Below are 22992 nucleotides of genomic sequence, written 5' to 3'. Positions count from 1 at the left end.
TTGTCTGAAGAAGGGTCTAGGCCCGAAACGTCAGCTTTCCTGCTCCTATGATGCTGCTTGGCCTGCGGTGTTCATTCAGCTCTACACCTTGTTATCTCAGATTCTCCAGCATCTGCAGTTCCTACTATCTATGGTATTCAGCTGGAACTTTAACTCCATGAAAAAATGTGAATTAATTTGGTTGACATGTTTCATTTTTCTAGCTCTGGTCTGTGGATTGTTAGAGCCAAATTACAATGAGGCATCCGGACTTGTTGATCAGACACAGGGGATAAAGCTAAAGGACAGAATTGTACTGTATTGTATAAGCAACATTTGACAGGGTAAATGCTGAGAGGATGTTTTTCCCTCATGGGAGAGTCTAGGACCAGAGGGCATAGTATCAGAATAAAGGGGCACTAATTTAAGACAGAGATGAGGAGGAATTTCTTCTCTCACAGGGTCTTTGGAACTCCTTGCCACAGACAGCTGTAGGGGCAGAGTCCTTGTGTATTCTTAAGGCGGAGATGGATAGATAGATTCTTGATCAGTTGAGGAATCAAGATTTACAGGCAAAAGGCCGGAAAGTGGATGGGAGGAATGTTGGATCAGCCATGATCCTATTGAATAGTGGAACAGGCTTGAGGGGTCGAATGGCCTACTCCTCTTCTTCTTCGGTGTTTCTTGTTTGTTTTGTTACAATAACAACAGACTAAAATAAATGATGGATGATATCTATAGAACCTATGAATTGTATGCACAACTAAAATGAAGAACGAAATGCTGGGAATAGTTTGTCATTAATTTGTAGGACTTAGAGACAGGTCCAGTGTAATGTAGATCCACACTGTCTGAGACACTTGACTCACCAACATCCATACATCAGTTAATGTTAATATTAAAGAGATCACTGGATGGTCATCACAGGATCACTTTAATAAGAACACTTGCTTTCAATGTCTTTAATTCAGTAAAATGTTTCAAGACTCTTCACAGAAATGTTAAAAAAAAATTGCTTCCAATCCAAAGCAGGAGACGTCAGAACAGGTGACTAACACCTTGGCCAAAAGCAAGTGTTTAAGAAGTATCTTAAAAAGGAGGAAATCATTTCAGATTTTCGGATCTCGCTGGCAAAAAGTGCAGCTGGTGAATGAACTAGAGGGATGCACAACCGACACAGTGGGCCGAATGGCCTCCTTCATGCGGTAACACTCCTGTGATTCTGCTCCTGGACAGCACCAGGAGTTTACAAAGACAGGGAAGGATGAGGTACAGAGAGATTTGAACATAAGGATGGATTTTTCCACAATAAAAGTTCCTGCTAAATTAGGAGTCAATTTAGTTCAAAGAGCGCAGGCTGGCAGGTAAATGGGACTTTAGTGAAAATTGGGAAGGAGGGAGTAGGGTTTTGAGTGAGCTCAGGATTATAGAGTAGAGGATTGGATTTGGTCAGGAGAACAAACAAATTGTCAAGACAAGACATAAAAAGCACAGATGGGTTGAGCAGAACCCACTGATAACAGAGATGTGGAAATAAGCAGTTTTAATGACAGATAACATACGGGACATGAGATAACTCCACAAAGGCTGGTATCCCATCACCAAATCACCCTTTATTCACACGTGCAGCGTACGTGACACTGATCCAGCTCCCTCAGAGCCAGCTCTCGGAGTGAACAGAACCGCTGACACTCCTGTTTATATCTGTCAGCCAGGGCTCCCTGATTGGACCAGGTTAACAGCCACAATTAGGGAACTCTTATTCTATGATGTCCTCCTGGGTGATCTTGTTACAAATCGCTACATCCCTCCCCCTCTGAGCCCTGGGATGTAGGGTGTTTTTTTACCCCTGTAGCTTCTCTTGGGACATTTTTGCACTCAGTCTGGTTCCTCCAACCCTGGATACTGCCGGCGCGTACTGTACCATAGCCTGCCTCTTACACCAGGAGCGTCTCGGAAGAAATTAATCTTCTTCAGGTGATAACAGCATTGAGGCTGCAGCATCTGCCGTGTCCATCTTGTCCTCAGAGGTTTCCTCGATGCGAGGCAGAGTGGGAGAACCCACAGGTTCTAGCAGGATTGCCGGATGTTCCGAGGGGCTGGAAAGGTTTTGCTCCTGCCCCGTTTGCAAGGTTTCACGCGGTTCACATACTTTTCAGGACTGCCTCACTTACCCGAGCTATCCATGTAGCTCCATGAGGGTTGGTCCTACAATCAAACAGGTACTGGGAGAGTTTGGTATCGATTGAAGCTGTAGGCAGTTTCTTTAAGCCGGTCTTCAATGTTTGGACTGCTCTTTCTGCCAGATCATTGGATGATAGATTGTACTGAGCGATTATTTTATACTGAATGCCACTCGACTTTAGGAAATATTTGAATTCCCCACTGGAAAATGATGGCCCATTGTCTGTGACCAACATGTCTAGGAGTCCATGTATTGCAAAAGATGTTCGCAACTTTTCAATTGTCATCCCTGTGTTTGACGAATGAGCTCTATGTAACCACTTTGAATGGGCGTCTATAATAACTCAAATCATTGAGCCCATGAAAGGACCCGCATAGCTGACGTGTAACTGAGTCCAGGGTTTACCTGGCCAGTCCCACGAATGTGGGGGAGCTGCTGGCAATAATTTTTGATTTTGTTGGCACTCTGGACATCGCCCCACCAACACAGCTATGTCAGCATTCAATTCTGGCCACGAGACATAACTTCTTGCCAACATCTTCATTTTTGGAAAACCCCTGGATGATCCTGGTGGAGTTCTGCCAGTACCTGGTGGTGACCTTTGCTCGGGACAATCACTCTTGCTTCCCGTAATAATATGCCACCCTTTACTGTGGTCTGGTCTTGCTGGGTCCAGAAAGGTTTTAATTCTGGCTGTGATGGCCTGTTTGTTTCTCCCATCACCACCAGCTGTTCTAGTTTTGACAGGATGGGATCTTGTTGTGTCCACAGACTGATATTGTCTGCGGTGACTGGAAGGGTGTCCTGGAAGTTTAACACCAGAATGGACTCTCCTACTGGCCACCCTACCGGGATGTATCTGCCAGTGGGAGGTGGCTCAAGGCATCTGCATTTGTGACTTGACTTCTTGGATGGTGTTCCAACTTGTAATTGTAAACACTCAGAATAAGGGCCATGGCTGAATTTGACCTGAAGCTACAGGTGGCACGGTCCTGTCCTCTTTAAATAGACCCAGCAGGGGTTTGTGGTCTGTTACTATGACAAATTTACATCCATTAAGGTATTATTGGAACTTTCTCACACCAAAGATGACCACCAAACCTTCCTTCTCTATCTGGGCGTATCTTCATTCAGCTTCAGCCAAATTCCGGGAAGCATACATTATTAGGCATTCCTCTCTGCTGGGCCACCAGTGAGCTAACACTATCCCCGATAGTGGATAGGCATCACTTGCCAGCTTCACATCTTGCTTGGGATCACAGTGTGCCCACACTTTAGAAGATGACAGCTGCTTCTTCACTTCCCTAAAGGCTACGACTTGGCTATGAGATCATTTCCAAAGCTGACTTTTGTTCAACTGCATATGTAAGGGTGCCAGGTTGGAGGCCAGTTTATTTATGAATTTTCTGTAATAAGTCACCAACTCAAGGAAAGACCTAAGTTCAGGTACAGACATGGGAGCTGGGGCACCTTTGATCGCCCCCACTTTATCTTCCAATGGGTGTAACCTGGTCTTGTCAACTCTGTCGTGTAAGTAGGCCTGGAACACACATTTTTCCGTCCTAAAGAGCACGCAGAGAAGCATTTAAGCACTAGCTCCAAGTTCTCTTTATTGGTCTTTCTAGTTATTAGCACGTCATCCAGACAAATGGTGACCTGGGAAGACCTGGTAAAATGTTCTCCAACACACGTTGGAAAATGACACAGGCTGATGACACCCGAAAAGGCAGTCTCGTATGTACAATGTACAATGTACCAACGTACAAACCCTTATGGGCATTAATTGTAGCATACTTCGAGGAATCCTCATCTAATCACAATTGGAGGTACGCATGGCTCATGTCCAGCTTTGTGAAGGACAGCTACCAACAGCCCCACCCCACCAGTTTTACATATAAGTCCTCAATGCAAGGGATTGGATATTTATTCAGCTCTGAGAAGCGGTTTGGCGCTTGTTTGAAATCTTCACAAAGGTGAACCGACCCGTTAGGCTTCACAATAAGTACGACTGGAGCTGCCCATTCCACAAACTGTACTGGTTAGGTGATTCCATCGCTTTCCAGCTTCCTGATTCCTGCCTCTACTTTTGCCCATAAGGCAAATGGCACTGAGTGGGCCTTAAAGAATCGTGGGATTGCTTCTTGGTCAACATACAACATGGCCTTGGCCCCTTTGATAGTCCCTAGACCTTCCTGAAAAACCGCCAGGTATTTAATTAGGACTTCACTCAGGCAGTCATTTTCTAATTGAAAAATATTGAGCCAAACAAGTTGAATTTTGCCCCATCAGACTTGGCTCGAGCCTTTCACTACAATCAGTAATAACTGAACCAGCTGCTTCTCATAAGAGTCCAGAACCAAAGTTGTGCCCTCAGTCTGGAGGAGATCCCCTGGTATAGGTTCTCAGCCTGGCCGAGGTGTTACACAAACTTAAGGATTGGAGTCCACAGTGAATCTTCGTAAAGACTGGTTCCGCATTGACTGATATAGCCAAGCCAGTGCTGACCTCCATTAGAACTGGGTGACCATTTAACCAGATATTTATTTTGATTGGTTCTGATTTGGACTTTCAAAATGAATCACCTCACATTTTTCAGGGTTAAACTCCATCTGCCACTTCTCAGCCCAGCTCTGCATCCTTAATTTAGGGATTTTCCTTAATCCTTAATAAAGCTTTCTAACTGTTGACTCATGAAGTGTGACTGGATCAGTTAGGATCATCTTCACTGGAGTGAACTTTCCAGGATGTGCACTGGATACCAGCCTATGAGCTCTCTTATTCAATTTAGGCCCAGTGGCACTCTTTTGCTGTCTCAGGTCTGCATACTGGCAGCAACTACAATGGCCTGCTGGCCCGGATCCTCGAGAAAATTTTAACTGTTTATCCAAGGCCTGGCTTTATTTTGGGGTTTTGCTGTGGGCTGACCTAGAGTCCCCTCTGTTTAGAATATGGCCTCAGTGTGGCTATGCAATTGGCTGCACTCAAGCCTGGGTGAGGATGTCTACCTCTGTTGGGATACCCTGTAACTCATATGTTCCACTTGCCACATCTTCCAATGATAAAGCTAGTTGTAGCCTGTTTGAAGTCCAGTTGGGCTTCAGCTAGCAGGCGGTTTTGCGCAGTTACATCATTAATCCCACATACCAAAGGGTCTCTCAGCATCTCACTTAGGGTTAAATCAAAATCACATACCTCTGCCAGTCATCTTAGCCTCATCAAAAATCCCGACATGGACTCCCCTGGTTCTGGAACCGCTGAGTAAAACCGATAGCATCTCAGAATTAGAGGAGTCTTGGGTTCATGATATTCCCTAGCTAAATCTGCAACACTTGAAAGGTTTTTAGTAGCTGTTGCCTTAGGGAATGTTAGACTCCTAATTAACCAATAAAACTGTGGGTCCACAAGCTGTCAAGGAAATTACTGATTGCTTTTCATCTGCCCCAATGTCATTTGCCTGGAAAAGATAACACTTTCTGTCCACATGCTGGGCCCAGACTTCAACGACAGGATCGAACGAGTCAAGCTTCCCAAATAACGGCACAACCCCAGAAATGCTTACCCCAACTCAAAGATGACTGTTGCAAGCGAATCTCTTCAGGGTTTTTCTCCTAACACCACTGAAATAACTCCACAAACGCCAGTATCCTGTCACCAAGTTACACTTTATTCACATGTGCATTGTACACAACACAGATCCAGTTCCCTCAGAGCCAGGTCCTGGAGGGAGCAGAAGCCCTGACACGCCTGTTCTTATCTGTCAGTCAGGGCTCCCTGATTGGAGTGGGTTAGCGGCCCCAATCAGCACCTGGCCTACCTCGTTACAATCACTGCTGGATAGAATCGCAGCTCATTATCAAAGTGGGCACAAAGTTTACAACCTTCAGCTCGATGTACAGGTCAATGAAGGAAATGGTATCAGTTGCTTAGGAAGGAGGGTCAAAGATAATGGTGTTAGTGTTTCCAATGTTTATTTGGAGAAAATTCCAGCTCATTTAGGACTAGGTGTTGGAAAAGCATTTGAAGGGATTGAGAGAGATGCTGGTGAATTATAGCAGGCTACTGTCAGCATACATTTGAAACCTGACTGTGTTGGAATGATGAGATAACAAGGTGTAGAGCTGGATGAACACAGCAGGCCAAGCAGCATCAGAGGAACAGGAAAGCTGACGTTTTGGGCATAGACCCTTCTTCAGAAAAGGCAAATGGAAAATGGGGCACAAGGATTGTACTTTGGGTAACTCCATAGGCAACATACAGTGACAGGAAAGGAAATCACTGCAAGGTATTCTGTAGTAGTGACCAGTAGAAACGTATAGGAACAGGAATAGGCTATTCAGCACTTTGAGCCTGCTCCCCCGTTCAATATGACCATGGCTGATCATCCCACTCAGTCCCCTCTTCCTGCTTTCTCCCCATACCCTTTGATCCCTTTAGCCCTTATCTCACTCCTTCCTGAAAACATTCAATGGTTTGGCCTCAACCACTCTCTGTGGTAGTGAATTCCACAGGCTCCCCACTCTTTGGGTGAAGAAATGTCTCCTCATCCGAGTCCAAAATGTTCTAAGCCTGTGACTGTGAACCCTGGTTCTAGACTCCCTGGTCACTGGGAACATTCTTCCTGTGTTTACCCTGTCTAGTCCTGTTAGAGTTTTATAGGTTTCTATGAGAAGCATCCCAACCCTCATTTTTATTCTTTATTCTTGGGTGGCACGATAGCTCAATGGTTAGAACTGCTGCCTCACACCACATTGGATCCAAGTTCCATTCCATCCTTGGGCGACTGTCTGTGTGGAGTTTGCACATTCTCCCTGTGACTGCGTGGCTTTCCTCTGGGTGCTCTGGTTTCATCACACAGTCCAAAAATGTACAGGGGTTAGGGTGGATTAGCCATGCTAAACTGCCCATAGTGCCCTGGGATGTGCTGGCCAGGTGGATTAACCATGGGAAATGTGGGATTACGGGGATTAGGTGAGGGGCTTGGACTTAGTTGGGATGGGATGCTCTTTGGAGGGTTGGTGCAGACTTGATGGTTAGAATGGCCTCTTTCCGTACTGTGGCAATTCTATGATTCAATGTTTCTAAACTCCAGTGAAGATGATCCTAACTGATCCAGTCACACTTCATGAGTCAACAGTTAGAAAGCCTTATTAAGGATTAAGGAAAATCCCCAAATTAAGGATGCAGAGCTGGCCTGAGAAGTGGCAGATGGAGTTTAACCCTGAAAAGTGTGAGGTGATTCATTTTGGAAGGACAAACTTGAAAGCAAAATACAGGGTTAACGGAAAGATTCTTGGCAGTGCGAAGGAGCAGAGGGATCTTGGGGTTCATGTCCACAGTTCCCTGAAAGCTGCCACCCAGGTGGATAGAGTTGTTAAGAAGGCGTATGGTGTGTTAGCTTTCATTAATAGAGGGATCGAGTTCAAGAGCCGTGAAGTTATAATCCAGCTATACAAAAGCCTGGTTCAGCCACATCTGGAGTATTGTGTCCAGTTCTGGTCGCCTCATTACAGGAAAGACGTGGAGGCGTTGGAAAAGATGCAGAGGATATTTAGCAGGACGTTGCCTGGAATGGAGGTAAGATCTTACAAGGAAAGGTTGAGAGAGCTAGGGCTTTTCTCTTTAGAACGATGAAGGATGAGAGATGACTTGATAGAGGTGTACAAAATGATCAGAGGTATAGATAGAGTGGACAGCCAGAGACTTTTTCCTAGGGTGGAGGTAGCTATTACGAGGGGGCATAGTTTTAAAGTGAGTGGAGGTAGATATAGGGGAGACGTCAGAGGTAGGTTGTTTACTCAGAGAGTGGTCAGGGCGTGGAATGCATTGCTGGAGAGGGTAGTGGAGTCGGCCTCATTAGGGGCATTTAAGCGGCTATTAGATTGGCATATGGGTGATAGCATAAGGTAGGGGTGGAGGTTAGATAGACCTTAGGTTTAGGGTAAAAGTTCGGCACAACATGGTGGGCCGAAGGGCCTGTACTGTGCTGTACTGTTCTATGTTCTATTAGACAGGCAACAATCAAACCATACAAGGCATTCCCATTCAGTCACACAGTGAATAAGTGCTTTGGAGAAGTTTGGGATGGTCACTTGCACCAGAGGTTACAGACAACGTAGGAAGAATGAGGTCCACTATGCCACACTCACAGAGGATAATATTTGTGACTTTGAGGCATCTCAGCACTCTGGCAGGGACTGATATTTTGGCTGGAAAGCTTTAAATCTGGAGTCGCAGGGTAGATGGGCATGGGTTTGAGAGGCATCAAGGTTAGGGATGGTATTGTATTTTTTGGAGCCAGACGATCAGAAGTAGGTTTTTTTTGGGCGGGTAGTAATGATGAAAGATTTGAGAACCACAAAAGAACCATCTACAATATCAGGTCACCAGCACCTTCTCAAGGGCAAATAGGAATGACCAGTAACAGCTGGACTAACCAGTGATTCCCGTGTCCCATGTATTACTGCAAAAGGAAAAGCGGGGCCAGAAAGGGAAGCTGGTTGCTCAGCAGTTTGTGGAAGTAGGGTCAAGAGAGCAGTGAATAACAGTTAATTCATAATGTATTACAAAGATTTAACAAATTCAAAAAGGGGTATTGTGTCTTGATAAACCTCTAACTCAAGATAACTGCCCAGTCTCTTGCAAAATATTATAAATCTGTCCAGAATGTTAACTATAGATTTGTAGCAGCTGAGAAAGAAACATTAAAATAAGAATCAGTAGCATAATAAAGTCATCTGAAGGTGTCCTAGAGAACTACGCTCAGTTCTGGTCACAAAAATGCAAAGGAGTACATGAACAATTAAGGCACCAATCCTAGAAAAATAGTAATGGGTTTAAAAGAGGGATTCGGGAAACTTGTAGCCTTGAATGAAGATAACCAAGAGATGACCTTTGAAGAGCTACAAAGATAAGTTGTGGTTAGAAAAGATAAACCTGGAACACTATTTCAAAACATGCTGAGAGCACGACAAGAGGGAACAAGTTTAAACTATAAAAGAGCAGATTTACGACTGATATCAAGATGTTTTTCTTCACACAAAGTTGAACAACACGTGGAATTGACTCCTAACTAAGTTTCCGGAGGTAAAACCTGTGGAATCACAGCATTGGGAGCTGGATTGCAATGGAGATGGGAAATTTTACCATCTTTCTGACTGGATGAGCCAAGATGTACCAGGGCTATATCATGTGCAGGGAGAGACCTTCCAAGCAGTATCCTTCATGATCTAAACACCAATACTAACTCCTCATATATTTCCACTTGCATTGTTTAAAACACACTTTTATCAAAGTGGTACTGATTAGGGTTATGATACTGATTCATGCGAAGAACAGACTTTTTTCACCCAAGAACAACAGTGATTCAAGATGTTCCACCACCAACATCTCAAAGCAGCCAGGTGGAAGGTCACAGTAGACTGAATCATTGCTGCTGATCCAGAAGTTCTGGGTTCAAATCACAATGGCCACAGGAGGTGCCAACATGATACAAGCAGACCAGTTGATTTTTGCCTTGCCATCCTTTCCAAAACCTTAATGGCAGGCAATCAGTCAGAACTGTATGGTTGCTGCAGTGCAATACTGTCCCTGAATTGTAAGGTTCCATAGACAAGCTTTTGCTATGGGCTGTACTCTGTGGCAACTGTCCTCCTTGCACTGAGGGACTGCCAATGATGATTATCAACAAGGAATGAGAGATAAATTCTAGCCTTGCCAGTGTAGCTCATGTCCTGAAAATTTAATGACATTTAGAATATTTATGTGCCACATACAATCCAACAGACAATGCAAAAGGATCCAACACATCATCCTCCGACACTTCCGCCATCTGCAATCCGACCCCACCACCAAAGACATTTTTCCCTCCCCACCCTTATCTGCTTTCCAAAGGGACCACTCTCTCTGTGAGTCACTTGTCCGCTCCACACTCCCCTCCAGCCCCACCACACCTGGCACTTTTCCCTGCAACTGCAGGAAGTGCTACACCTGCCCCTACACCTCCACCCTCACCCCCATCCCAGCCCGAAGAAGACTTTCCACATCAAGCAGATGTTCATCTGCACATCTGCTAGTGTGGTATACTGCATCCGCTGTTCCCGTTGTGGCCTCCTCCACATCGGGGAAACCAAGCGGAGGCTTGGGGACCGCTTTGCAAAACACCTACGCTCGGTTCGCAATAAACAACTGCACCTCCCAGTCGCGAAACATTTCAACTCCCCCTCCCATTCCTCAGACGACATGTCCATCCTGGGCCTCCTGCAGTGCCACGACAGTGCTACCCGAAGGTTGCAGGAGCAGCAACTCGTATTCCGCTTGGGAACCCTGCAGCCCAATGGTATCAAAGTGGATTTCACAAGCTTCAAAATCTCCCCTCCCCCTACTGCATCCCAAAACCAGCCCAGCTCGTCCCTGCCTCCCTAACCTGTCCTTCCTCCCACCTATCCCCTCCTCCCACCTCAACCGCCACCCCCATCTCCTACTTACTAACCTCATCCCGCCCCCTTGACCTGTCCGTCCTCCCTGGACTGACCTATCTCCTCCCTACCTCCCCACCTACACTCACCTTTACTGGCTCTATCCCCGCCTCTCTGACCTGTCTGTCTTCTCTCCACCTATCTTCTCCTCTATCCATCTTCTATCCGCCTCCTCCTCTCTCCCTATTTATTTCAGAACCCCCTTCCCCTCCCCCATTTCTGAAGAAGGGTCTAGGCCCGAAACGTCAGCCTTCCTGCTCCTATGATGCTGCTTGGCCTGCTGTGTTCATCCAGCTCTACGCCTTGTTGTCTCAGATTCTCCAGCATCTGCAGTTCCTACTATCTCTAATGCAAAAGGATAAATCCTTTCCTTAGATTCACACATGCAGTGTAACCACTATCCAATGACAATATTTCATTTCAAATAAAATTGCCAAAGGGAATTCAATTCTGAACAGATTAAATGGGAAGGAAAATATTGTGATTAAGTAATTATCCTCAGGTCGTCCCAGGTATTGATTTCATTAGTTACTGAGAGGTCAGATTCCTTACCATAGGTATGGATCTGAGTGTAGTTCAACTCCATTTTTTAAGCTCCCACACTTCCTGCTTCTCAGTTCTCCTTCTTACCGGGTGCTGTTTGGAGTATACTATTTAAAATTAAGAGTTTCAGTATTCACAATCTCATTACAGTGCTTGGGTGTCTCTAGTTCACCTGTCTGTCCAGACCTGGGCATGTCTGCATTGGAATATTACAAACAGGACAATGGGAAAGGATGTCAGGGCTGGGGGGAGGTGTTAAAAAGCTCCTTTTAAAAGAAATGCACAACGTTCTAAGAGTGACATTGATGCTGGCCCCGCCACACCCCACCCAAAATAGTTTGTATTTTTGGCAGAGTTGACTGCGTGGGTCAGGCTCTTTACAGGGCTATATCTTGTACACGGAAACCTTCTTCACAATCTAAACAGCCATACTAACTTCTCATACCCTTCTCACAAGCTGATGGGACACTCAACATAATTAGAGACATACAGTAGCACAGCACGGGAACAGACCCTTCAGTCCAACTCATCCATGCCGACCAGATATCCTAAATTAATCTAGACCCATTTGGTCCATATCCCTCTAAACCCTTCCCATTCATATACTCATCCAGATGTCTTTTAAATGTTGTAATTGTATCTGCCCCTACCACCTCCTCTGGCATCTCATTCTATACACACTCCACCCTCTGCGTAATATAGTTGCCCCTTAGATCTCTTTTAAATCTTTCCCCCCTCACCTTAAACCTATGCCCCTCTAGTTTTGGATACTCTTACCCTGGGGAAAAGACCTTGGTTATTCACCCTATTCATGCCCCTCATTATTTAATTGGGTATTGCTCATTTGGTTTCAGAAACTGTATTTCCGAGTAAACCACCACCCCCCCACCTGTCATTCAAAACAAATTAATCATAAAAAAAGGGGCAAATATCAAGACAGGCCAAAGGAAGATCACACTACCATACGATAAATGGATGTTCTTGACAAAGCATTACTTCCTGGCTCTTGAGTCAGAGTTTAGATATACACTAAGGACAGACAATTTATGGAGGAGCACCATAAATGGAAACATTTATTCTTGAATAGCAAAGCTATATATTTTTTGGTTCATGATTTTGAACGGTCGCCCCCTTCACGCATTCTTCGGGCAATATTGCTAAAACAATATCAAAGAAAACAGGCAAGGTCACATTTATTTCACATCGATCCTAAAAGAAATTGATAGTCAGGCAAAAATCAAACTATATTTTACATGAATAATGTAGCTAAATCTCACTCCTTTTTTTGCTCTGCCATCAGCACTAATTGAAGGAATGGCCCTCAACCCCCACAAACAATATCAGCTTAACCTGAAACAAAAATCTCCAATAGTCTTCTAGTAAAATGTTCTCAAATAAGATTTCATCTCCCCTCCCAAAATGATGCATTAAATTCAAAGTTTCAAAAGGTGAGAGAGTTTCTGTGAAGCCCTTGCAAAGAAACAAATTGATGGAACATTGCGACAGGAAAAACATTATAAATTTATTGCTGGAGAGTTATTGGTTTTGCTCAAAATTCCTTTGAATTATTAACTCGTTTAAATTATGCAAGTAAAGCAATACAAAGAGGAAATTTACAGATAAAATCAATTAACTTTAATGAAACAACTTGGAATTAAAAACAGACTGCATTAAACACTAGCTGTTGATGCAGTTTTCCCCTCCAGCTTTTTCACCCACAGGGATTCATTCACTCTGCACCAACTAGGAAAAATTACAGCTCCCTTTCAAAAAATGATCACTTTCAGGATTCCAAAAGCTACCAATAAAATCCGAATCAAGACCTTCAACTAAAATAAATAGAGATGATGCAGTGTTACTACTGTGAGTGAAACCTCAGTATAAAATCAGGTGTCAATTCCCTTATGCTGTTTCTCAAACAATAAATAAGACAGTATTTTGCGTCCAGCTCCATCATAAAAAAAATCAAAGCGTCAAGTGGAATTAGTCAGCGCCTCGCCCAGATCTAAGGGAATATTAAAACCATGCTCAGTCAAGGGGAAAAGCAGAGAGCTGGGGGGAAGGGGGAAGGAGGGGGGAGGTGTTGTGGGGGAAGGCTGGTGGAAATGCAGCAGCCCAAACCAGCTCGAACGTTAGGAGTTTGCTCACGCTAACACTTCGCCAGCATTGTGACTGACATGCACCGCATAATGCGCAGTTTCCAATCCCAAACCCTCCAATCCGCCACCAAACCGAACCGCTTTCTGACACCTCTGTCTCAATTCAGCATTTAATTCATTTTTCCCTGCTCTGCAACCATCAGCTCCCCCACCACCACAACACCACCCACTTTTATTTCTCCAGCCTCATCTCTTACTGAGCGGAGCAAAGGTGGGGGAGGCAGAGAGAGAGAGAGAGACCCCTGCTCCCCCCCACCTCCATCAGCGCTGGCACTGCGGGTAAAACAATGCGGTGTCTCCCCGTGTGCCCGGGCTGGGGTTCAGCACCGAGCATCCGCAGTGTTAATCCCCTCGTTAGAGGCGAGTCTTCAGCCATCAGAGGGGCTGTCAAACACACACCAGATGCTCCTACATTTTCCAATCGATCCGCATGCAGCCCCCAGCCGGATACGGTGGGGGTGGGGGTGGGGGCGTGGATGGTAAATGGGATGGTGAATGTGATGGTAAATGGGATGGTGAATATAATGGTAAATGGGATGGTGAATATAATGGTAAATGGGATGGTAAATGGGATGATGAATGTGATGGTGAATGTGATGGTGAATATGATGGTGAATATGATGGTGAATATGATGGTAAATGGGATGGTGAATGGGATGGTGAATATGATGATGAATGTGATGGTGAATATAATGGTGAATGGGATGGTAAATGTGATGGTGAATATGATGGTGAATGGGATGGTAAATGGGATGGTGAATATGATGGTGAATGTGATGGTAAATGGGATGATGAATATGATGGTAAATATGATGGTGAATATAATGGTGAATGGGGTGGTAAATATGATGGTGAATATGATGATAAATGCGATGGTGAATGCACTTGTTCCCCGCAGCATCATTCCCCCCCAACACATCCCTCCCACCCCCCAAACCCCGGTTCCTTACCCCAGCTGCTGGCGGTCCTGCCCATGAACTGCCCGGTGCCCGGGTTGTAGATAAACTGCTTCCATCCTCCTTCTGCCTCCTCGAAATCTTTCTTCGCGTCTTTATCAGCCATGGTGTCACCGAGAAACCGACCGGAGGAGGAGGAGGAGGGTGGGTGGGTGGTGTTTGATAGTTAGTGTGTGTGTGAGAGAGAGAGACCGGCGGCGGGGGGGGTGGGGGGTGAGAAGCAGCCGGCTTCCAGCAGCAAGATCTCCCCGATTGCTGCAGCTCTCCTCACTCTCACTCTCTATCTGTCTCTCTTCTTCCTCTCTCTATGTCTCTCTTCTTCCTCTGTCTGTCTTCCCTCTCTCTATCTATCTATCTACAGTCTGTCTGTTTCTCCACTCTCTTCTTTCTTCCTTCCTATCTCTCTCTCTCTCTCCTCCCGCTGCAGTAAATAATCCGCAGCGCCTACCCCGCGGCTTTAAGGAACGACGAGCATGCGCTTTGCGCAAAGCAGCCAGCGCGCGCCGCCTCTGGGGGCGGGGGCGGAGGAGGAGGGGCGCGCGTGCTCGCGGAAAGAGCGCGCGAGGCGCGGGTGCGAGGCGCGCACCACCGACCCTCCCCCTTCTTCCACCGGTGGAGACCCGGGGTGTGGGGGAGAAGCCGCTGAGTGTGAGGTGCGCGCTCACAGCCAGAGAATGTATCAGTCTGGGAGGATGTTGCAATTCACTGGATACAGTATTCTCCACCGAGCAGATACGGCCGAGATACCGGGCAGATACGGCCAAGATACCGGGCAGATACGGCAGAGATAACTGGCAGATACGGCAGAGATGACAGGCAGACACGGCAGAGATAACGGGCAGATACGGCAGAGTTACCAGGTAGATACGGCGGAGACACTGGGCAGATACAGCAGAGATGACAAGCAGATGCGGCAGAGTTACTGGGCAGATATGGCAGAGATACTGGGCAGATCCAGCAGAGATGACAAGCAGATGCGGCGGACATACTGGGCAGACACGGCAGAGATAACAGGCAGATACAGCGGAGATATGGCAGACATACTGGACAAATACGGTGGAGATGACAGGCAGATGCCAGTGAGATACAGGGCAGATACGGCAGAGATAACAGGCAGATAAAGCCCAGACCTGGGGCAGATACGGCAGAGGCACTGGGCAGATACGGCGGAGATACCGGTCAGGTAATGGCAGAGGTGCAGCTCCAGCAGAATCCTATCCATCAGCCGCTGGCATAAATGGTGAGCACACACTGCAGCTGGCACAGCGCAGAGGTAGAGAGAGAGAAAGAAAGAAATCCGAGAAGGAGAGGGAAAGTTATTAGAGATTTAAACTGAATTTTGTGGGAAGGACCTCCATGTGTTTGTCAACCATCAGTCTAAAGAAAGTTGTTCTTCTCTTTCACTGTTTTAAACTTTAATATTTCCAAAAATACGTCTAAAAAAAATTTAAAAAGCGAAGGAGATTTTTTTTCCAACGGAGTTTGTGTCCGTCAAGTTTCAGAGTGATTTTTGACAAAAAAAATTATGTTAAAGAAGGTGAGTATTTTTTATATGTGGAGCTGGTGGAGAGGCCTAAATGTGAGTTTTGTTGTATCTGGAATTGAAAGCTGAATGTTAGATTATTTAAGGAGTCATTTTTTTCGTGGGGGAACACTTTGGGACTAGTGATCATAATTCTGTTAGTTTTAAAATAACTATGGAAAAGGTTAAGCCTTCCATAAAAATTAAAGTTTTCAACTGGAGTAAGGTAAATTTTAAGGGTATGAAACAAGAGCTTTCAAAAGTTGATTAGAGTGAGGTAAAAGGACGACTGACAAGTGGGAGGCTTTCAACAGTGTGATAGCGAGAGTTCAGAGGCATTATGTTCCTGGTAAAGTGAAAGGCAAGGCTGGTAAGATTTGGGAACAATGGACGAATAAAGATATTGAAGTTCTAGTCAAGAATAAAAAAAGGATTTATACAACTGGGATCAACTGAATCTCTTGAAAAGTATAAAGAGTGTAGGGGCATTCTTAAGAAGGAAATCAGGAAGGCAAAGAAGCGATATGAGTTAGCCTTGGCAGATAAGGTTACATAATGCAACACATGTGGTTGACTCTCAACTGCTTTCTGGGCAATTAGGGGTGGGCAATAAATGCTGCCTAGCCAGCGATGCCCTCATCCTGTGAATGAATAAAGAAAAAAAAATTTGGAAGGTGGTGTCTGAGGATCTTTGGTGAATTTCTGCAGTGCATCTTGTAGATAGTACGCACTGCTGTTACTGAGCGTCAGTGGTGGAGGGAGTGGGATGTTTGTGGATGTGGTGCCAATCAAGTGAGCTGCTTTGTCCTGGATGGTGTCAAGTTTCTTGAGTGTTGTTGGGGCTGCACCCATCCAGGCAAATGGGGAGTATTCCATCACACTCCTGACTTGTGCTACTGCGCATTGGTGATGGAGAGTGTAAATGTTTGTTAATGTGGATGCCACACCTCCAAGAATCCTTGTTTACACATGGCCAAAAGGCGAAGCCACAGTTTGTTAGTTAACATTATTCAAAGTTGTACCTCCTCAGCATTTGTGACAACAGCTTGAATATTGATAGAGGACCACCTCAGCCCAAGGTAATATCTATGTGTGAACTGGTGCAAAAGAAATGGACAACCAGCAGAATTTTAAAAGGGGAAATTTTTATTTTATTCATTCACGGGGTGAGGGCGTCGCTGGCCAGGTAGCATTTATTGCCCATCCCTAATTGCCCAGTTAAGATTCAACCATATTGCTGTGGGTCTGGAGTCACATGTAGGCCAGACCAAGTAAGGATGGCAGTTTCATTCCCTAAAGAACATTAGTGAACCCCCAGATGGGTTTTTCCTGACAATCGGCAATGGATTCATGGTCATCATTAGATTCTAAATTCCCAGATATCTTTTTATTGAATTCAAATTCCACCATCTGCCATGGTTGGGATTTGAACTCAGGTCCTCAGAACATTACCTGGGTCCCTGGATTTACAGTCCAACAATAATACCATTTAGGTATTATTGTCTTCCCAAAGGTACAAAGCCATGATGCAAACAGGAATTTTAAAGAACCTTTGGAAGTCAGGGATGTGGTTAGCAAGGTAGATTGAGTACTGAAAGAATAGCTGTTAATGATGGACCGGAAGGGTAAACAAACCAGGAGTAACTGGCTGTTCGAATGCAGGATGGATATAGGGTGCGCAGCCAGAGGAGAATACAGATTGTGGAAGGAGAGAGAGATGGTCATTATCACCTTATCTTCATTCATTTGTGGAACGTGGTGTTGTGGGCTGATCCAGCATTTGTAGCCTGTCCCTACTTGCCCTTGAGAAGGTGGGGGTGAGCTGCCTTCATGAACCGCTGCAGTCCATGTCCTGTGGGTTGACCCACAATGCCCTTAGGGGGAGAATTCCCGAATTCTGACCCAGCGACAGTGAAGGAACGGCGATATATTTCCAAGTCAGGATGGTGAGTGGCTTGGAAGGGAACTTGCAGGGGAAGGTGTTCCCATGAAAATGCTGGCCCAAATCCTTCTAGATGAAAGTGGTCATGGGTTTGGAAGATGCTGTCTAAGGATCTTTGTCTATTTGGAAAAAGATGATTTTACAACTGATCTATTGTGATTGGGAGCCACTGTAGCTTAGAATGGATGACCATGTAACATACCAGAAGAACCAAGGATCAATGTACTACAGATCAATTGTAGTTTGTGAAGATTAGTGTGTGAGAATAGATGTAGAGGTGCCGGTCTTGGACTGGGGTGGACAAGGTCAGAAGTCACACGACACCAGGTTGTAGTCCAACAGGTTTATTTGAAATCACAAACTTTTGGAGCGCTGCCCCTTCGTCAGGGGAAATCATGAGGATATGGAGTAGTGACTAAGCTGAAATAGGAGAGATGGTGGATATTTTATGGAGTTGACAGAACTTAGTTTTAGTAATACATTTGGTGTGAAGCTAGAATTCAGTTTAGGTTTAAGACTATTTCCAAGGATTAGCTCCACAGGGATTAAATTAGAAGAAGTTCAAGCTTTTATACTGAAAACAACAAATGCTGGAGATCACAGTGGGTCAGACAGCATCCATGGAGAGAGAGCAAGCTAACGTTTTAGGTCTAGATGACACTTCACCAGAGCTTCATCCAGACTTGAAACGTTAGATGGCTCTCTCTCCATGGATGCTGTCTGGCCCTCTGTGATCCCCTGCATTTGTTGTTTTCAGTACTGATTCCAGCATCTGCAGTAATTTGCTCCTACATTTTGTTTAAGCTTTATTAGTTTGTTTGTTGAGAATGGGGGGCTGCAATGTTGATGAATGAACTGACCATTGGGTAGATTGAGTGAGTGGACAAAAAATGTAGCAGATGGAGGAGAATGTGGGGAAATGTGAAGTTGTTGACTTTGTTTGGGAGAATGAAAAGGCAGAGTATTACAAAATGGAAAATGACTGGAGAATTTCAAGGTGTAAAGGGATTTTGATGTTTTCAAGCATGAGTAATAAAAACTGAATGAGCAGGTACAACCAATTCGATTCACTCGACATGATATCAAGAAACAGTTGGAGGCACTGGATACTGCAAAGGCTACGGGCCCTGACAACATTCTGGCAATAGTACTGAAGATTTGTGCTCCAGAATTTGCCACTCCCCTAGCCAAGCTGTTCTAGTACAGTTACAAAACTGGTATCTACCTGACAATGTGGAAAGTTGCCCAAGTATGTCCTATACTCAAAAAGCAGGACAAATCCAACCCAGCCAATTACCGCCCCGTCAACTCTCGATCATCAGTAAAGTGATGGAAGGTGTCACCATTAGTGCTATCAAACAGCACCTGCTCAGCAATAACCTGCTCAGTGACGCCCAGTTTGTGTTCCGCCAGGGCCACTCAGCTCCTGACCTCATTACAGTCCTGGTTCAAACATGGACAAAAGAGCTGAATTCCAGAGGTGAGGTGAGAGTGACAGCTCTTGATATCAAGGCTGCATTCGACCGAGTGTGGCATCAAGAAGCCCTTGCAAAACTGGAATCAATGGGTATCAGGGGGCAAACTCTCCATTGGTTGGAGTCATACCTGACACATAGGAAGATGGTCGTGGTTGTTGGAGGTCAATCATCTCAGCTCCAGGACATCTCGGCAGGAGTTCCTCAGGGTAGTGTCCTAGGCCCAACCATCTTCAACTGCTTCATCAATGACCTTCCCTCCATCATAAGGTCAGAAGTGGGGATGTTCACCGATGATTGCACAATGTTCAGCATCATTGGTAACTCCTCAGATACTGAAGTAGTCCATGTTCACATGCAACAAGATCTGGACAATATCCAGGCTTGGGTTGGCAAGCGGCAAGTGACATTCGTGCCACACAAATGCCAGGCTATGACCATCACCAATAAGAGACAATCTGACCACCGTCCCTTGACATTCAATGGTGTTACCATCACTGAATTCCCCACTATCAACATCCTGGGGTTACCATTGACCAGAAATTCAACTGGACTCACCACATAAACACACAGGCTATGAGAGCAGGCCAGAAGCTGGGAATACTGCGGCAAGTAACTCACCTCCTGAATCCTCAAAGCTTGTCCACCATCTACAAGGCACAAGTCAGGAGTGTGATGGAATACTCCCCACTTGTCTGGATGAGTGCAGCCCCAACAACACTCAAGAAACTTGACACCATCCAGGGCAAAGCAGCCGCTTGATTGGCACCACATCCACAAGCATCCACTCCCTCCACCACCGACGCTCAGTAGCAGCAGTGTGTACTATCTACAAGATGCACTGCAGAAATTCACCAAAGATCCTCAGACAGCACCTTCCAAACCCACGACCACTTCCATCTAGAAGGACAAGGGCAGCAGATACATGGGAACACCACCCTCTCCAAGTCACTCACCATCCTGACTTGGAAATATATCACAGTTCCTTTATGTTGCTGGGTCAAAATGCCTGGAATTCCCTACCTAATAGCATGTGGGTCAACCCACAGCAGGAGGACTGCAGTGGTTCAAGAAGGCAGCTCACCACTACCTTCTCAAGGGCAACTAGGGGTGGGGAAGAAATGCTGGCACAGCCAACGACGCCCACATCCCACAAATGAATAGAATGAAAAAAGCAAGTAATTGAGAAGGCTAAAGGAATGATGTCCTTTATTATGAAAGGAATTGAACATAAAAGTAAGGAGGTTATGTTTCATTTAAACAGGGCATTATTGAGACCACATCACAATAATGTGTAGTTTTAGTCTCCTTATTTAAGGAGGGATGGATATTCAAGGAGGTTTATGAGATTGCTACGTAGAATAAGCGAGTTGTCTTATGAGGAAGGGTTAGAGAGTCTGGGTTTCTTTCCACTGGAATTTAGAACTGTGAGGGATGACTTGATTGAAGTCAGTAAGATTCACAGCTTGGATGTGGAAGTCATGGGCTAATCTTATGAATTTTGACTAAGTTCCTATTTGGTCAGGTTTTTGTTTAGAGGGTTTTGTCTACGAGGCGCAGTGAGATTTCTTGTCATACCTTCCCAAACTCACCTCATTAACTACCAACTCATCCCCAAGATGCCTCCTTGCCCAATCTGAGCTCTACCTTACAGCGTACTGTTCCCAGAGGAACTGGCCACTCAGCAGATATACACCAGTAGACTGGCACCCTGGCAGCAGCACCATCTTCGGAAGGCAATCCCTCACTGGCGATGTATTGGTACGGCCGCCACAAAGCCCCATTGCTGTCGGCACACGGGCTGACCCTCCCTCAAACATGCCGCCTCATTTCTCTCGGCTCTTGTCACGGCTTATGAGCCCAGCGTGACGGTAGCGTTGGAAACAAGTTAGGGTTTACTGGTGGTGTCTCCCATTCACCGCAGATTCATGGAGGGGTGTGGGGTGAGTTTGGGCCCATTATAAGACCCTGCGGCATCAGCAGCGGTCACATCGGTGAGGTGGGCCCGAAGCAGACTCAAGGTGGCAGCAGAATCGAGTTTGGGCCAGTGCGGTAGCTGATGGAGTTGGTGGTGTCTGTATTGGCAAGATCCAATGAGGACTCATAGTAGTGAGGGGATCAGTGGAAGTGAGTTGGCATCAAAGAGTGGTCAGTTTTGTTCCAGTGACAGTGGCCATGGTGAATGGACTCGTGCCTGGCCCTCAGGCCCATAGCCTATGGCGGGCACTTAACAAGAAGGACTGTAAATTGGACAACTTTATTTTTAACTTTTCTGCCTTTATCTTCTATGTTTTGGTTTATTTTTCTGTGTTTTAAGTTGGTGCTGTCAAGTGCACTTTTCAAAATACACATGATGATGAATAAATAAATCAAATCAAATCAAACTAGGCCAGACATTTGTCTTTAGATACATTCTTATCTGAACCCCCTCTCCAGGTTACCCTGTCCCCACTGCCCACTGGACACCCACCTCCTTGTTATTGTCCATGAAGGCAACATCACAGAGAGGCAAACAATCAGTCCAATTCCAAACATGAATTTTTATTTACAGCCTGAAAAGGGACCACAAACAAAATGAGATCAAGCTGCAGTTTGGTCCCAAATGCTTCCCAGATCTTGGCATCATCATCATCAATGACTATTTCACATCCCATTATGGTCTACTGCTCCTAGGCCTCACCCACTGAGGGCAGCTGGATCAGCTCCTGCTTGATTTGTCATGCCTGATGCAGCTGAGCTCTGTCATGGATAAGCATCCACCTCCTCCTCATTGTCCTCATCCACCTCCTCCTCATTGTCCTCATCCACCTCCTCTTCAATGTCCTCATCCACCTCCTCCTCATTGTCCTCATCCACCTCCTCTTCATTGTCCTCATCCACCTCCTCTTCAATGTCCTCATCCACCTCCTCCTCATTGTCCTCATCCACCTCCTCTTCAATGTCCTCATCCACCTCCTCCTCATTATCCTCATCCACCTCCTCCTCATTGTCCTCATCCACCTCCTCCTCTTCATTGTCCTCATCCACCTCCTGCTCCTCATTGTCCTCATCCACCTCCTCTTCATTGTCCTCATCCACCTCCTCCTCTTCATTGTCCTCATCCACCTCCTCTTCATTGTCCTCATCCACCTCCTCCTCATTGTCCTCATCCACCTCCTCCTCTACATTGTCCTCATCTACTTCCTCCTCATTGTTCTCATCCACCTCTTCCTCTTCATTGTCCTCATCTACTTCCTCCTCATTGTTCTCATCCACCTCCTCCTCTTCATTGTCCTCATCTACTTCCTCCTCAATGTCCTCATCCACCTCCTCCTCCTCAATGTCCTCATCCACCTCCTCCTCAATGTCCTCATCCACCACCTCCTCTATGTCCTCATCTACCTCCTCCTCAATGTCCTCATCCACCTCCTCCTCCTCAATGTCCTCATCCACCACCTCCTCCTCAATGTCCTCATCCACCTCCTCCTCTTCATTATCCTCATCTACCTCCTCCTCATTGTTCTCATCCACCTCCTCCTCTTCATTGTCCTCATCTACCTCCTCCTCATTGTTCTCATCCACCTCCTCCTCTTCATTGTCCTCATCTACTTCCTCCTCATTGTTCTCATCCACCTCCTCCTCTTCATTGTCCTCATCTACTTCCTCTTCATTGTCCTCATCCACCTCCTCCTCCTCAATGTCCTCATCCACCACCTCCTCCTCAATGTCCACACCCACCTTCTCCTCAATGTCCTCACCCACCTCCTCCTCAATGTCC

The 22992-nt window shown here is 45.7% G+C and overlaps 2 protein-coding genes across 2 annotated transcripts in view; one reads left to right on the top strand and one right to left on the bottom strand.

The window, feature by feature from the left end:
* LOC109917977 (sodium/potassium-transporting ATPase subunit beta-3-like) overlaps nt 1-14769 on the bottom strand; it is a 56731-nt gene extending 41962 nt beyond the window's left edge. Inside the window, exon 1 of the mRNA XM_020517874.2 lies at nt 14291-14769. Coding sequence (XP_020373463.1) covers nt 14291-14402 — 112 coding nt within the window. The 5' untranslated portion in view covers nt 14403-14769. The remainder of the gene's footprint in view (nt 1-14290) is intronic.
* Nucleotides 14770-15105: 336 nt separating this feature from the next.
* Nucleotides 15106-22992, top strand: part of LOC125484698 (putative protein TPRXL) — a 9766-nt gene continuing 1879 nt past the window's right edge. Inside the window, exons 1-4 of the mRNA XM_048604483.1 lie at nt 15106-15375; nt 21994-22047; nt 22309-22376; nt 22635-22733. Of these exons, the coding sequence (XP_048460440.1) occupies nt 15106-15375; nt 21994-22047; nt 22309-22376; nt 22635-22733 (491 nt within the window). The remainder of the gene's footprint in view (nt 15376-21993; nt 22048-22308; nt 22377-22634; nt 22734-22992) is intronic.

Source organism: Rhincodon typus, chromosome 13 (genome assembly GCF_021869965.1).
Source record: "Rhincodon typus isolate 14 chromosome 13, sRhiTyp1.1, whole genome shotgun sequence".
In the NCBI taxonomy this organism is placed as follows: domain Eukaryota; kingdom Metazoa; phylum Chordata; class Chondrichthyes; order Orectolobiformes; family Rhincodontidae; genus Rhincodon; species Rhincodon typus.
This window is presented reverse-complemented; position numbering and strand designations above follow the sequence as displayed.